The sequence below is a fragment of the Panicum hallii genome, chromosome 2 (genome assembly GCF_002211085.1).
Source record: "Panicum hallii strain FIL2 chromosome 2, PHallii_v3.1, whole genome shotgun sequence".
Classification (NCBI taxonomy): Eukaryota; Viridiplantae; Streptophyta; class Magnoliopsida; order Poales; family Poaceae; genus Panicum; species Panicum hallii.
The window spans coordinates 53259257-53275343 of record NC_038043.1 but is presented as its reverse complement, the minus strand read 5'-3'; the positions used below and the strand labels follow the sequence as shown (position 1 = coordinate 53275343).

The 16087-nt window shown below is 45.1% G+C and overlaps 3 protein-coding genes across 3 annotated transcripts; 2 read left to right on the top strand and 1 right to left on the bottom strand.

Moving 5' to 3' along the window:
* Positions 1-180: 180 nt before the first annotated feature.
* LOC112882881 lies at positions 181-7233 on the top strand. Its single transcript, XM_025948072.1, has 12 exons — positions 181-295; positions 1957-2812; positions 2957-3117; positions 3216-3389; positions 3680-3868; positions 3972-4145; positions 4388-4510; positions 4612-4794; positions 5200-5282; positions 5387-5554; positions 5642-5708; positions 6892-7233. Exons 3-12 carry the CDS (start codon positions 3026-3028, stop codon positions 6932-6934), a joined length of 1296 nt encoding a protein of 431 aa, XP_025803857.1. The 5' UTR covers positions 181-295; positions 1957-2812; positions 2957-3025; the 3' UTR covers positions 6935-7233.
* Positions 7234-8046: 813 nt separating this feature from the next.
* Positions 8047-11441, bottom strand: LOC112882984 (transcription termination factor MTERF9, chloroplastic). The gene is made up of 6 exons (XM_025948183.1): positions 11072-11441; positions 10075-10147; positions 9846-10000; positions 9060-9749; positions 8555-8936; positions 8047-8462 (listed from the first exon to the last, which is right to left on the bottom strand). Exons 1-5 carry the CDS (start codon positions 11351-11353, stop codon positions 8604-8606), a joined length of 1533 nt encoding a protein of 510 aa, XP_025803968.1. The 5' UTR covers positions 11354-11441; the 3' UTR covers positions 8047-8462; positions 8555-8603.
* Positions 11442-12878: 1437 nt separating this feature from the next.
* On the top strand, positions 12879-15673 carry LOC112882533 (stress-associated endoplasmic reticulum protein 2-like). The gene is made up of 3 exons (XM_025947611.1): positions 12879-13006; positions 14472-14625; positions 15329-15673. The coding sequence occupies exons 1-3, from the start codon at positions 13004-13006 to the stop codon at positions 15373-15375; spliced, it is 204 nt and encodes a 67-aa protein (XP_025803396.1). The 5' UTR covers positions 12879-13003; the 3' UTR covers positions 15376-15673.
* The last annotated feature ends 414 nt before the right edge of the window (positions 15674-16087 follow it).

Here is a 16087-nt window from a genome sequence, read left to right as displayed (position 1 = left end):
ACCATCCCCCCTTGTACAGCGGCCGACCGACTTGCTCACGGCGCAGCGCCGCTCCCCGCGCACGGCGAAAAACCCCCGCCCCGAACTGGCAGAGGCCACCGCCTTTCCAATTCCAATTCCAACCCCCGGGCAAATATTTCCGTCCGCGCGCGGAGTGCCATTTCCGAGGCCTACGGCGTCGCCGTTCTCTCGATCAAAGCCCCCTGCGCCGCGCCGCTCCGTCTTCCGCTCCCTTCGCCCTCCTCCATCTCCGTTGCTTGGTTCCGCAGGGTCCCGTGCTCCCGAGGAAGATGAGGTTAGTGCGCTGGGACCCCAAACAACTCGCCCTTGCACTACCTTGCGGCCTTGCGGGGGGTTCTCCGAGCATCTGGTACAGCGGAGGTGGTAGTTTCGATGGGCTTGATTTCGCTGAGTTCTGGAAGTGGGCTTGAACCGCTAGTGCGGCTAGTGGTGGCGCCGTCGCGGGTGCGCCAGTTCATTTCGCGTTTCCTCTTGTTCTCTGATTGCGGCGGTTCGCGTTGTATCTGGCTCAGTAATCGCAGGATTAGGTCTCGGCGACGGCGAGCTTTGGTTGGAGGCCGAGAGCAGAGCGACGAGGAGGAGGGACGCCAGGTGGCCAGCACAGAAAAGCTGCATCCTCGAAGTTTCTAGATCCCTTCGGCGCGTCGCTAGACCTCAGCACCGGGCGACGGCGGGGTAGAAAGCGGCGGCGCGGGCCCGAGACGAAGCAAATCCGGCACACGCGACGCGCTCGCTTGGGGCAGAGTGAGGGGCGGCGGGAACCCGGGCGCCCGAGCAGAGGTTCGGCGGAGGGGACGCTCGCTTGGGCCGCCGGCGAGCGTGGCAACGACTGCGGATGCGAGTCAGGCAGAAGGAAGAAGAGGTGCGCAAGCGACGGCCGGCGTCAGGCGGAGCTCCGAGCATCGAAGGCGGAGGATTGGACGGCGATGCGGAAGTTTTAGAAAAGTGCCCTATATTTTTTAAATAACCCCCTAATTCGGATTCCGATTATTAAGTCGCGATCCGATTATTTACAAAATACCCCCACATTTTACATATAACCCTCTAATTGGATTGCGATTAAGGATCGCGATCCGAATATTTTCAAAATACCTCTGCTATTTCACATAAGCGATTAAGGATCGCAATCCGAATATTTTCAAAATACCCCTACTATTTGCACATACCGCTAGTATGGATTGCGATTCGATTATTTACATAAAAGCCCCCACATTTTCATACAAGCCCCTCGTTCGGGTTGTCCTTCCCCTCCAGCATTGGCGAGATGTTCTCGGTGGCAAGGACGCACGGGCCCGGCGTGGCTACTGAGGGGGAGCACAGCGACGCGCCCGACGAGCTCGACGCCGGGCTGTCGCCGCCTCCGCCCCCGCCGCAGCGTCAACGCCGTCGTGCTGCTGCTGCTTCAGGGCCTCGCGAAGCGAGCGGCGCGCCATGTCGATGTCCGTCTGCGTTTGCCTCTCCCACTGCCCCTTGGACGACGAGGCCGGCCTGTGCGCTGGCGGCTTGGCCGCCCCGTCGCCGCCGCTGCTGGAGACGGATACTTGAAAGGAACAGTTCTCGATCATCGGTTCATTCTGGCCTGGAGTGCGGGAGATTTGGGGCGGGGGTAATTTGGTGGCGACTAGAGTTGCAAATTCTGCTAGTCAAACCAGTTCAAAAAAAAATCTGGTAGTAAAGTTGAAATCTGTCTATCTGTTCGTTAATTTCGGAGTTATGAAAGAGGAGAACACGAATTTGAGCAATTGCTAGTTCTTTTTTGTTGGTATATGCGGAGGATTATGCAGACTTTTCGTTCTCGATTGCGTCACTGCTCTCCATGGTTCCGTGGTTTACTTGTTCATAGAGCTTCCAAAAAGGAGTCCCCTGCATTTGCTGATGCTGAATCTTGATTCCCAGACCGCACTGATTTACAACTTCTTGTTCTCTGTGCTGCAGTATACATGAAATGGAATTAGAGGAATGTGAGAGCTTGTTGCTGGATAGGGTCCGGCTGCTTCATCCATGGAACCCTGAGGGGATCGTTGCCCACATCATCTCTTCCAAAACACCTGCAGAGATCAGACAACTACTTGCCTTAGATGACAAAATAGCTCCCCTGATTGTTGAGGCGGCGAAGCAATTCCCACAGCTACCACCATTGCAGCCACCTAAAGAGCGACATGGCTTACAACCATTCCCCCACTTGCGCCCTCAGTTTCATCCAGTCGACAGTTTTCAAGGAATCCAGGCTCCATTTCACTGGACCTATTCATGGCCTCAGTTTCATCCGAGGGGAATTTCTCATGAATTTCAGGCTCCATTCCCCTTTCTCCATTTGCAGCCTCAGTTTCACTCAATTGGCATTTCTCATGAATTTCGGGTTCCATTTCCCTTGCCCCATTCACAGCCTCAGTTTTGCCTCAATGACATTTCTCATAAGTTTCAGGCTCCATTGCCGCTCAATGTTCAAATTGGAGCATTGCACCCTGGGCTGCCTCAGTTACATCCAAGCGGCAGTTTTCATGGAATTCATGCTCCATTCGCCCCCATTGGTCCTACTGGATCTTTTCAGAGCCCATCTCCTGAATTCACTGGCTCGGGGGAGCTCATGTTGGAGAAGGAGATAAGAGAACTCCTGTTTTTGCTGCGACCATCAAGTCTCCCAATTGAGTCTCTTGCAAATATGTACATTGACAGGTATGGAAAGCCTCTGCGGACTGAGAGATTCCTCACGGAGGGCCAGCAGCATGGAAAGTTTGGTTGTAGCCTAACAGATCTGCTCATGCGACTTAACACCACCAGTCCTTGAGAGGTTTCTTCTTATCTTATGCATCTCAGCTAGTTTTTACTTTAAATAGATGTTTGTATGTTAGGTTGCATTGTTTGTCTCAACTATTAGCACAATTGTTTTATTTTCTAAGCATACTCATTATGACTACGCCTGTTTCAACCTCAGAAAGGAACAACAATATATTGTCCCGGTGGAAGATGCTCCTAAGTACTTGGCTCATGTTTCAAATTGGCAATGCCTCCTGCTAGCAGGGATCGTAACAAGATTTATGTTATTTTCTTGCTTGGAAGCAAATTCACTGAAGACGACGTTCACAACTACTTCAGGTATTGCCGTCTAACTTTAGTGTTTGATGCATCTTCACATGAAGCCTCACCTGTTATGTAATTGTGAAGCAATAACATTATAATGATATATGTGCCAGTCAGTATGGTAGTGTCAATGATGTGCCAATCCCACCTCAAGGAAGGCGCATGTATGGTTTTGTGAGCTTCCAGGACCCCGGGACGGCAAAACAGATCCTATCAGAAAGGATGCCTCATATCATTTGTGGAGATCAAGTCCGTGTCAGAGAGTACAGGGACAAACATGAACTAGAGTAAGGATCTAATATTTGGTTGTATTCTGTTGCTTGCTGTTTACATATTATACTTCCACACCACCACCATTGTCTGTTAAATGATATTGGTTGAATGGTTTAGCATGTTAACACCTAGATCATTTTTGTTAACCATGTTAAAAATTTTCTGTGACATATGTTTTAAGTACTCTTCACTCTTATAGCTATCATTCTTCAAGATGATTTTTGAAAGTTGCCTCTGCAGTTGTTTCCACTTCTTCAGAAGGGAACCACATTATATTGTTTTTCTTTTGTTCCAAATGATGCAGGAGAGCTACGTGTCATTTCATTAAGAGAGAAAAACCACATCATATTGTCCCAGTGGAAGATCCTCCTAAATACTTGGCTCATAGCTCCAAGTTGGGGGTGCCTTCTGCTAGTAGCGATCCTAACCAGATTTACGTTGTTTTCATACCTGAAAGCAAATTCACTGAAGAAGATGTTCTGAACTACTTCAGGTATTTCCGTCTAACTTTAGTGCTTGGTGCATTTTGACATGAAGCATCTACCTGTTATGCAGTTATGCAGATGTAAATAACATTATCATGATGTTTCTGCCAGTAAGTATGGTACTGTCAATAATGTGCGAATTCCACATCAAGGAAGGCGCATGTATGGTTTTGTGAGCTTCCAGGACCCCGGGACGGCAGAACGGATCTTATCAGAAAGGACCCCTCATTTCATCTGTGGAGATCAAGTTCGTGTCAAAGCGTACAAGGAAAAACGTGAACTACAGTAAGGATCTAATATTTTGTTGTCGGTTGCATGCTGCTTACATACTGTACTATACAATGTAAACCTACTAGTACTATTTCCGTTAAATGATATCCCGTCCATGGTTTAGCATGTTTAGACCTAGAATCTTTTTTGTTATCCATGTTCACAATTTTCTATGAGCTATGCTTTTAAGACTCTTGTAGCTGTCTTTCTTCAAGATGACTTTGGAGAGTTAAACTCTGCATATGTTTAAACTACAGATATGGGCAGATTCATGGTTCCAAATTGGTGATGCCTTCTGCAATAAATAGTTCTCACCAGATTTTTATTACCTTCGACCCTAAAAGCACATTCACCGAAAATGATGCTTGGAATTACTTCAGGTATTGCTGTCTAACTTTAGTGTTTGCTGCATTAGCCATGAAGGCCTACCTGTTATGGCTTTATGCAACTGTAAATAATATTGTCCTGATATTTCTTCCAGCCACTATGGCCCTGTCAATAATGTGCAAATTCCACTTCAGAAGAAACGCATGTTTGGTTATGTGAGCTTCAAGTACCCCGAGATGGTAAAACAAATCTTGTCAGAAAGATGTTCAAGGACCTCTCACTTCATACGTGGAGATCATGTTTTCGTCGAACCTTACAATGAAAAACATGGACCAGAGTAAGGATCTAATACTTGGCTGTTTTCTGTCGCTTGTTGCACTACCACAGTGTAAAGCTAGGATATTTACTGTTTACTGTGGTAAAAAATTGCATGACCTGCTTTTTCTCTTACTTATACAGTGGGCATCAGGTTACTGGTTACCACCATTTATTTATGCACGAGCCTTTTTTGCTATACACAAGTTACAAATTAAAATTTATTTGTCGTTAAGGTTTTTGGTTTTGTTGGTTTAAGTCCCTGCAAGGTAACTTTACGAACTGGTTTGGTGTTACATGCACTATTTCTTTATCACCTTTGTGCCACTCAGCTCTTCTCCTTTTTTTTTTCTTTACATGTTCTACAATAAAGGCATTCTATTTTGTATTTTCAAGCTTGGAAGTTTCCATCTGTTGAAAAATACAGGACGTTAGCTCGGGAAGATGCCCATTCTGTACCTGGTCCACGCAAGGTGTCAGATGTTAACGTTATTCACGAGAATCATACAGGTCAGTAATGAATAAAATCTTGTTTTCGTCATGTGTCACTCCTGGTGCATTTAACCCAAACTGCAACAATATATTTTGCATTTATTTCTCTGCCCATCCTACAGGAAAACAATTATCATGTGACCATGAATTATTTGGGAAGAAGCTGAATAAAGGGTGTGATCAAGGAATTGTTACTGAAAAGAGCAGTACTAATGTTGCGCCAGTCATGATTTCACCACCAACGCACAACCTATCTGTTCACTCTGTTAGTGAAGCAAGTCCTTCACAAGGTTGGAGCATTGTCCATGTTTGGCTTGTATTTTGCTGCACCTTTTCCAGTTATTTTAATAATAATCTTGATTCTGCAAAACTTGTAGGAGACAATACCACAGAATCATCGCATGTGTCAAATCATTTGGATGAGACAGCAGCAGATCAAGATAGGTGAGATTTTTTGTTTATGTTAACTACACTCGGCTACCTTTTTTTTTCTCGAATACGCAGGAGAGCTGTGTATTTTTGTATTAAGAAGAAATAGAGTTTGTTACACAACACGAGTCTTGCTCGTCAGGATCCAAAGACTCAGACTGAGCTGGATCCGGTAGAAAAGAAAGAAAGGCCTATTACACACTAAAAGGACAACCCAACTGTGAAGGCCCCGCAGCAATCCAGGCTTCTCCTTCCTGACGCAGCGAGCTAAGCAGCGCGGCCGGCTGTAGCAAAACGTTGCTGAAGAGACGGGCGTTTCATTCTTTCCAAAGGTGCCAAACAACAAAGAAAAAAGGGTATCAAAACCTTTGCGCTTAGAAGGTGGAAGCTGCACGTGGAGAGAGTTCCACCAGCGAGGCAGGTTCATGCCAGTAGTTGCCGTGGTCCTTGCAATGCTCAGGTTGTGAAGGATTGCCCACCAAACCTGCAATGAGTAGGAACAGCGAAAGAGGATATGATCGCAGGTCTCATCCTCACAAAGCTTGCAGGTCCTGCCTGTGTCAAGGCCGTGACGGATTCGACGATCTGCAGTCCACACCCTCCGCCTGAAGGCAAGCCACAAGAATAGCTTGACCCTCAACGGAGCCCAGGTCTTCCACAGCAGCTTGGCTCCCTCAAAGGGCATAGATCCTGCATGAAATGCTTGATAGGCAGATGCAGCAGAAAACTGGCCATCAGGACTCCATCGCCAAATGAAATGATCACTGACATCTGGACTTAGCCTGATGCTTTCCACAGCATCCCAGATGGAGTCAAGTTCTGCAACTGCATCCTCATTCAGGACCCCAGTGATGTCTTGTAGCCAACGCTGCTCATGAAGAGCTCTTGCTATTGTTCTCGAGTTTCTGAACCTTGTAGGCACAAGATTCACCGCACTCAGCTACCTCGTATTGATTTGTAGTATAATTCACTGATCTAATGGGCACCCTAGTCTTTATGTATCATAGAAACATTAAAGACATTCGTAGGCCTCGGGCTTCAAATTTGAATGTGAATAGCCATTTAGGGCTTCAAAAAAATTGTTCAAATTATTTTGATATTTGAGCACTCCAGACGTGCTGCACTGTTGTATATCTTGTCCTTTTGGCCACTCAATTAATCTGACTTTAACATATGGACTGTGCTGTCTATTTTGCAGGGGTGACTTGAGGCTTCCGGAAACCCTTGACGATGTTTACTGATATGAGGAACCGAATCTGCAAGTGTACTAAGAGCAAACTGGAAGCGCTCTGGTCGGTGACTTGGTACTGTATATACGGTAGGTTAGATATATAGATATAAGTTCTTCAGACGCAGTCGGTGTGCGGTCAGCAACTGGACAGGACTGGAAGGTGATTTTGTTAGTTGAGTCGAGTCATACAAAAGCTGTTATGACCTGCTGATGCATCTAGACATATATGGTTGGTTGGAAAGGCGTACGTCGGGGCATAAGTGGAGTAGGTTCATGTAGAAACATCCTTGTGAAGTGAGACTATAGCCGTGCAATCTAGTCCAAGAAGATGCATGGGAATGATACAATGTTAAACTCAGTCTAGTTCTGCGAATCTGAAAATGGAATGAACCGTGGATACTGCACCTGTCGGTTTGTTTTTGTCGTTCTCCGTTAAATCTGTTGGGTCTTGCGGACGTAATGAATCTCCAATTGTGGAACGGTGCTTACTGCCTAAAAACATGGTCCATGATCGACCTGCTTACACCTGTGATCGTATCGAAGTTTTACTGCCATCATCATCATCATCATCTAACAAAGCACGTTGCGATTAGTTGTGGCTTTGTTTGTCACTTCCTCTTCCGGCTGAGACATGTTTCCTAGGTTGCGGTGTTTCTTCGCACCTGGGTTTCCATCCTGACAGCGTCGATCAACTTGTTTTCCAATTCCATCGCCAGCGAAGTAGCACGGCACAAGTCGTGGAGTGGACATTGTTTTCCGAGGGAAACTCGACGTTTTCGCCCTGGCCTAACCCACTATACCATATTCGGCAGAGAGTACAGTAGTACATAGACTCGCGCCCCCACTGCTCGCCATGTCGACCGCACCACTGACAATGAACACGGATAAATTCATTTTGAGATATGTTTGCGGTATGAGGATGAGAGAATGAGAAACGGGAATAAATAAAGAGAAAGGGCATTATAGACAATCCAACCGATCCACCATCCTATTAGCTAATGGATCCAAGCAGCTCCCTGCTTATAGTTAGCTAGCTAATAATTAACCGCTAAGCTATTAGGTTGCTAATATTAGCACAACAGAGCCTGACGGTACATCATAAAGAGGGACGAAGAAATGGTATGAACTAGCAAGTACAAGAGTTTTTGTAATTCATGATAACAAGCCTTAACAAAAAGGGAATTTCAAGGTAAACGGCATTGCAGGATTACAGTGGTCCAGAAGGCTGCCCTTACTGGTCCCTCTTACACCGTTAGGCTACGAAGTATCATTTTGTTCAGCAGTTGTGTTAACAGTAACTAGCAATCAAGTTGAGATACCCCTAGGGCCCTAGAACTAGACAACTGAGTGTCCCGCCAACCATTCTGGCATAACACAGTTCTCATGACCATTCAGTTGCGACTGATGGGGGGAATCTAATGAAGACTTTACACCATGTAAAGGGAGGTGATATGAACAATACAATATAAGCTGTAGTTAGTGAAGTATTATAAACCCACTGATCGTCAAAGTATCAAGTCAGCTATGAAGCCCATTTCCTGAAAACAGTGAACCAATCAGTGCTATGGAAAACATTATCCAAATAAACCCCAAAGAATCAGGAAGAGTTGTGTAGAAGAAATCATCTTACCGTTAAGAGCATAGGCTCAAAAGAAACCCATTTCCCACCAGCTAGCTATCTACCGTCTTGAGACTAATGTTTTCCTTCCAGACTTCTCAGCAAAACCTGTAAGCAGCAAGCTTTGTCTGAATGTGTGGTATTTCTCCAAGCTAGTCCCAGCCCACCTCTGGCAAAAACACTCATCTGTGGGCACAAAGGAGCTAAGAGGAAATGGACCCTTTGGAGCTTTCTTCAATGAAACAAGAAAACGGTGGCGGGGACGAATTCTCTGATCGAGAGACAAGCTCAGGTACATTGGATATTTTGTTAAGGCTTGAACATTGTTCTTAAGGTCATTAACCAGGTAAAGATACTTTGGCTTGAGATTGCCCTCCAAGGACAAAGATAAAACCTGAAAAGAAATGTGTAACGGAACATCTACCATGAGATACATGTGCATTGAACAACAAACATAATTGCAAGCAGAAAAAAAAAGAACAAAAGGACAGGCATGACATGTATGAAGAAATAATACCTGAGTAAGACTTGTCAGTACTTTGAGAATATCAGAGTTTCTCATACCAATGCTTCTCAGGAAATTGATGCGAGGCAAGATTCCATCCTCGATGCTGTAATGAAGTAGCTGAGGGTGCTTTGTGACCATCTTAACAATGCTATCTTTGGGAGCACCTAATTCTTTTGATAGAAAAAGAGATCGAGATTTCCATGCACTATCAATTTTCTGCACCAGAATCTGCGGGCTTAGCTGCACTACTTTGCCCACATCACTCTCCTCAATACCTACTTCCTCAATCAGGTACCTTACAGTTGGCTTCAGAGACTGCTCCACGCTGTAAGAGAACATCGAAGGAGCAGAAGAAATAACTTGCCCTATTCGTGTACTGGGAACCCCAATGCTCACCAGAAAATCAACATGAGACTTCAGATTGCTAAGAGTGTATTCCAGAATCTGTGGCTGCCTAACCAGTATCCTCTTCATATCCTTGCTTTTAACCCCAGCATTTAGCAGGAAAGCCAACCTTTCTTCTGCTGAAGCCTGACTGATTTGAAAGCAGGCCATGTGTCTCTCATAGATGTAAGTAAAATGAGATTCCTTTAGTCCAAATGTGCACAAGTAATCAACCAGTGGTAACCATTTGTCATCGAAGTCATATTCTTCTTGCAGTTTCTGGAACAAACTTCGAGAAATGCTTTCATTTTTCAACTGCAACAAGAAACAATTGTTACTCGGTGCAGAGTGCACCCCAAAATGCATAACATGGACAGGCTACATGTAACAATTACATGCTGAGTAACTTACGTCTACTTCACTGTCCATGTTCATAAGATCTGGTGATGATCGTCCCACTTTACTCCTAGGATGCAGAGACTTAATTTTCTCCGGACTGCCATATTTATCACGAGTTTTGGGTTGTCTTCCTTCCCAGTTTTCTTTTATCAATGGAGTCTGCAGTCCTGGAGCAATAGAGTTTTAGTATGAAGTAAAGCAGCCACTGCTTCTAAAGGATTTAGCATAGCTTTTAAGATACCTGGCCTCTTGCTTGGAGCACGAGGGCTGTTTGAATAGAGTACACCAGGATATTCCAAACCTGACATATCATCCTAAAAATTTAACCAAGCATTAAGTTAGGATACTGCCATAGATGAGAACTACTAATGGTGAGATTGATGTTCCATGGATCAATAAAAAACAAGCTATACAAACACAAAAAGTTTTCATGTTCAACATCCAACTATCATGTAATTTGAACTCAGACTTCAGGATTTTTTTTTTTTGCGCTAAGTGAAACAATGCATTTCAGTCTCCCAGTCAACCATTCAGTGGTTCTTGAACACATTGACTCATTAAGGTACTTTATTCACAATACTATGCATGTGGTATTTATTTTTGTGATGATATACATATGGATTTTGATGGACTCTTATATTCAGTAAATATAGCATTGTTATCAGTTCACAGTCATCCAGTAAACATTTATCTAACCCTCTGAGCCATTATGGTATTACATCACAGTATCACGCTGATACTGCAGGGAGATTTCGCCACTCTATATCCGAAGGTCTTTCTGTGAAGAATATAATGCTTGCAGCACAAGACATGGGGATCAGGGAGCAATCCGTCATCTACCCAATGGTCATCCTTCCATGACAACTATCTACTAAATGCAGGAAAGTGCAAATGCTACAAAGGCAGTACTTGCATTTCCTTGCCTATGCAAGTTGAACCAGAAGTGGAAATTGGACAGATTAGGCCACTTGGCCCACTAGAGTTTAGCCAATTGTACCATCAGAGGGTGTCTGACTTACTTGTAGACTGTGCATTTCAAATGCCAAATGTGCTACACATGTGAACGGCAGCGAGTAAAAGGCTCGTTTAATTGTTAATAGCATGGCATTGTTAAGACGATCAAAGGGTAACAATAATCAAGTTGTCCTACGAGAATCGAGCGGTGTTCTAGCAAGCAAGCCTATGTGGTCGACAAGTGAGGAATGGTTAGTGGCAGAGTGGCAATGGGGCTAACTTACATCGCTGTCGTAGCCCTCGTCGTCGTCCTCTTCCTCGAACTCCTGGTCCTCGTCGTCTTCATCCTCGTCGAGGTCGTAGTAGGGGTCCCGGGAGCGGCGGACGCGGCGGTTGGGCTTGAGGAGGCGCACGTTCGTCTGGAGCGAGAACGCGACGCCGCCGGCGCGGGCGCGGAGGGCGGTCGCGGAGGCGGAGGCGCCACGGGCCGGGGCGGCCGGAGAAGGGAGCCGGACGGCTGCGAGCCGCAGTGGCGGCGGACGCGGCAGCTGGAGCTGCAGCGCCATCGGCCGGGCGAGGCGTACGGCGCGGCCTTGGATTTTTGTTTTGGATTTTTATCTGCGGCGGTGGGGGTGGGGGATCGGTTGGGGTTTGGATGAGGACGAAGGAAGAATCTTTGCTGGCGGACGACGTGGAGCGCGGCGGGCAGCGGAATCCGGAAGCGCCGCAGGAGGGTTTAACACTGCTGGGCCGGGCCAGAAGCTTGGCATGCACATGATGTGTGGTGGGGGTTCTTGGTCTTTCTCCCCATGCTTTTGTGGGCCTCAGTGGTGGGCTGTGCAATTGGGGGGGCGGACTCTATTCATCATGATGTTAAGGCCGTGATTTGTTGGAGTTAAACGGCAGTCACTAAAAAAAGTGATGACACAACAAAGAAAAAAATCAGTGTTGATTAGAAATCCCGTGGAAAAATGCCCGTGGCTTATCGAGCCAAAGCCAAAATCCTGACGCTACAATGCTTATCTTTCGAGTGCATGCCAAAATGCCCGTGGCTTCACGTGCTTATAAAGGTTATAGTAGGTCTATCCCTAAGCTTCACAATTTATGATGACATGCAGCGAGGGTCGACAAGCCATGTTGCGATACGGATCTAATAAGCTACCACCAAAGATTAGCGAGATCAAGTTAAAGCTACATATCCCTCCATCTATGGTCAAAAAATATTGGAAGGCTCATGTTGGCACATGTTCGCAATAATGATATTAGAGGTTGTTTAGATTCAGGAACTAATTTTTAGTCCGAGTTACATCGGATGTTTGGACGCCAAATAGAGGTATTAAATATGATTTAACTATAAAACTAATTGCATAAGCCGGTGGTAATCCAGGAGATAAAACTATTAAGTCTAATTAACCTATCATTAGCGCATGTTTACTGTAGCATAACATGGTCAAATTATAGACTAATTAGGTTTAATGGATTCGTCTCTTGAACTAGCCTCCATTTATGCAATTAATTTTATAACTATAATATATTTAATACTTCTAATTGGTATCCAATGTAACGGACTAAAGTTTAGTCGGAGGACAGTGTCAGCGACTAGTGAAAAGATCAGCAAGAGCAACAATGCTCTAGGAGCGATAGAAGATAAAGTTTCGGCGTGCTGACGACTCCAAGGATGCTTGGGGCGATAGTTTGTTTAGGTGTAAACGGTAATAAAAGGAGTTTGCATGATGAAATAGGCAATTGACAAAGGAAGAAGGCTTTTCTGCCATTCAACGGGAATGACCCCGTAAATGTATGTACGGCCAAGGTACGATCGGATCAACACTGATTGCGTTGACTCTCGGATGGAAAGTACTGAAGCAGCGGTGGCCAAATTTAGACGAGGATAAACACGCCCATCAAGGCAAACAGATTTTGGACGGGACGGGATCACGGCCTGCGTCCACCACCATGACGCAGAGGCGCGCCACGGCTCACGAAGTCACGAGTCGGGCGCAGGCGGTGGCCCACGGGAAACGCGAGCGCGTTCGGCCGGGCCCGGGTCAACAAAACCCGACGACGCGGGGCCAGTCCGGCTTCAGACACTCCGCGAGCACAGTCACCATCTCGCCTCGCGCACACCCGTCCCCATCTCCTAATTCTCTCCGCGCCCCCACTCGTCTCCGCCGCCCGCCGCGTCGGCTGCGGCGACCCGACCAGCGTCACTCGCCATGGTGAGCCCCGTCCGCCCTACCTCGTCCTCTAGACCTTCTGCAGTCGCGTATTTGTTTTTTGATGGAAGAATCTGCGGGGGATGGGGGAGGGATGAAACACGCTTGTTCGGCCTGGTTAGGAGAATCCGCGTTAGTATCCTCCGTTGCTCCCCGACGAGTTCGCGCAGATCTGTGCGATTCGATCCTGGCTCGACGCCGAATCGCGTAGAGACGCCGAATCCCGTAGAGACGCCGAATCGCCGTATTTTGCCGGTGATCCGCTCGACGGCACCTGACGTGAATATTGTAATGCTTATGTAGAATCTAGGTCCTGTCTGGCATGTAATATTTTTTTCTGCTGAGGAAGATCGGAAGATTCGTCCGCAAGAATCTAGTCTAGCTTTTTAAAAGGGATTCACCTTTTGCTAAAAAAGATTTCTGGTATCCTCTACCTTTTTTATCCCCCTTTTTCTGTTTATGTCGTGTGCATGATTCTGATTCCATGGACGACAAAGAAATCCATGTTAGAATTCGAAGGTCTGGATACTTCTTTGGGAATTGAGATTGGCTACATGTTATGTGGCAATGTTGCATGATCTGCCTCCAAGTTTTGTATGAATGTCATGTATGCATTTAGTTTGTGTTCTGTGATGTTCATCATTTCCTTTAGTTTAAATTGTTGATCTACGTGTTATGCTTGCCGCGCTCTTCCCATTCAAGGGTTAGAAAGTTGGTGGGCAGGTTGTGGTCGGTTATTGCTGGCTAGCAAAATGCCAGGTTTGGCCGTTTGCAATACTGATAAGCCAGGTGTCGATTTTTAGGATCATGAACGACGTGTGCTGGTGTAGGATGAGTTTTGCGTTACGTTTGCATGCAAACGCCGATGTGTGCTGGTGTAAGATGAGTTTTACGTTATGTTTGCATGCAAACATGTGATGTATTATTGAGCGCTTTCATAATTTACCAAGTTTTTAATGCTTATCGCTTAAGGATACTTTCCAGAGGTGATTTTAATTCGACAGGCAGTTGATTAGGACTTCATTATAGTTTGAACTTGAACCTTGCTGCTGACAAGATGGATTACGTGTTACTTGATAGGGTACACCAAACGGTGGGCTACATGCTGTCGATTCTTGTAATAATTGCATTATATTTCTCCTTCTCCTTAGCGCTTTTAACCATGAATATAAATTTGGCTAAGCTTTCAAACCCTAAACTTTCCAATAACAAATTAGTTATTATCCATTTAGGGTAAATGGTTAAAATTTGGCGACACCACCATAGGGCATTGATTGTCCTTCCCCTGAGTAGCTGGGAAGTTGGTATATAAACCACTTGGACTGATTATTCAAATAGAATGTGTGTATCTCCAACGTAGTGTTTATCATGCCATCTAAAGGTTGCTATGTCTCAGTTTCTTGGTACCGCACTAACCCAATGTAGTGTTTCTTCGTAACATCTATTTGGATATGTTCTTTTTTTGCAGACTACCTCAAGGCGTCTTGCTGATAGGAAAATTGCACGATTTGAGAAGAATATCACAAAGAGGGGAGCTGTTCCTGAAACAATCAAGAAAGCAAATGATTATCCTTTTGGACCTATTCTGCTTGGGTTCTTCGTCTTCGTTGTTGTTGGATCATGTAAGTCCTTATGTCTCTGATGTTTTATGGTTGAGTAGCTGGTCTTCCTGCATACCCTTTATTTTGGTAGTCCAGCACATCTGTTTACCGACGACCAAATCAGCTCTGGACCATCTGTTCCAAATATCTTAATCATCAACCCAGAGACAGGTTCTCCTCAGTTTGTTTCATATTACGGTGGCATGCTTATTGTTTTGAAGAGTAGTGTTTTTTATGCGTAGTTTGACTAATCATCAACGCAAAACTGAGTCCCCCCCCCCCCCGGCCCAACTGTTAGTGGGCATTTATAGCGTCAGTTTGTTTAAAAATATTGAGCATTTCTTGGCAAAGTACTTTCTATTTAGGCATTTCCATGCTTCACATTCATTTAGTAACACATTCCTTAGATTCAGAATTGGAATGCACTGATTGATCCCAAAATGGTTACGTGGTTTACTCTAGATGTGTGTTGGTGACAGCTAATGTTACCACCCATGGGCATTAGCTATTCCAATCTGATAATGTCTTGGATTAGAATAGAAAAGTCATAAAAATGGCAGGGCAACGATTTGATGTCACCGTAGCTAATTGGATGACTTTCAGAGCTTTAGGCTTGCAGTATCGTAGTTTTATGCAGCATGAACAAAATTATTTCTTTATTTGGTAGCTTCTTTATGCACTCTTTTAATAGGAAATTGAATTCTCTACTCTTTTGTCCATGCAGCTCTCTTTCAGATCATCAGGACTGCCTCAAATGCTGGTCTATTCTGAGAGTGGTCCTTCACTTAGCTTACAGATTATATTGGTAAAGTGGAGGAACCTGGTTGATATATGCAGTTTGTCACTTAGAAAACAAAGGTGCATGGCGTAGCTGGTAGTCTATGATGCTACCCTATAATATATTGTAGTACTATGGAGAAGTGGAAAAGTTTAAGTTATATGGTGACAATATATGTGTAACATAGTGGTAACTGGGTAACCCAAGTCGCTCGGGCGATAGAAAAGATGATTCCGTAATACATATCGTGCGCGTGAAGTTATAGATCGTGTTATATCTTGATGTTCCATGGCTTATACCAGTCCTTTTTCCAATTTATCAACTCTTCGGTGTTCTTGGGTTTGTCATTTTTGCTGTTCCTATGGTCAACCTGGAGGAATCTATCTATTGGTACTTCTACATTAGTCAACTGGTTTGCCTAGCGGCTCCTTACAGGTGTACAGAGGCTATGAGGCTGTGAACAATTGCGCATCTTTTGGACTTCGCGGGTAGCTTTGACTTTCGAACGTGTTCTAAAGGACATTTGCGAATGCAAGAATCGATGCCTTATTTCAACAAAAAAGAAGAGTGCAGGAATCGATGTGCATGTGCACATGTTGATTTACAATGTATGGAGCTCCTGGTAAAGGCAGTAGCAGCAGTACTGTATCCTGGCAACATAACAAGATAAACCCGTAGATGGCTTCACCAATTGAGGTCGTGAAT

Coding starts and splice junctions, on each gene's coding strand:
- LOC112882881 (XM_025948072.1), top strand. CDS start 3,026: ATGCCTCCTGCTAGCAGGGATCGTAACAAGATTTATGTTATTTTCTTG. Junction 3,118..3,215: donor GACGTTCACAACTACTTCAG/GTATTGCCGTCT, acceptor TATATGTGCCAG/TCAGTATGGTAGTGTCAATG. Junction 5,709..6,891: donor ACAGCAGCAGATCAAGATAG/GTGAGATTTTTT, acceptor TCTATTTTGCAG/GGGTGACTTGAGGCTTCCGG.
- LOC112882984 (XM_025948183.1), bottom strand. CDS start 11,353: ATGGCGCTGCAGCTCCAGCTGCCGCGTCCGCCGCCACTGCGGCTCGCA. Junction 10,148..11,071: donor ACGAGGGCTACGACAGCGAT/GTAAGTTAGCCC, acceptor TTAAATTTTTAG/GATGATATGTCAGGTTTGGA. Junction 9,750..9,845: donor ACATGGACAGTGAAGTAGAC/GTAAGTTACTCA, acceptor TTCTTGTTGCAG/TTGAAAAATGAAAGCATTTC.
- LOC112882533 (XM_025947611.1), top strand. Junction 14,626..15,328: donor CTTCGTTGTTGTTGGATCAT/GTAAGTCCTTAT, acceptor TTGTCCATGCAG/CTCTCTTTCAGATCATCAGG.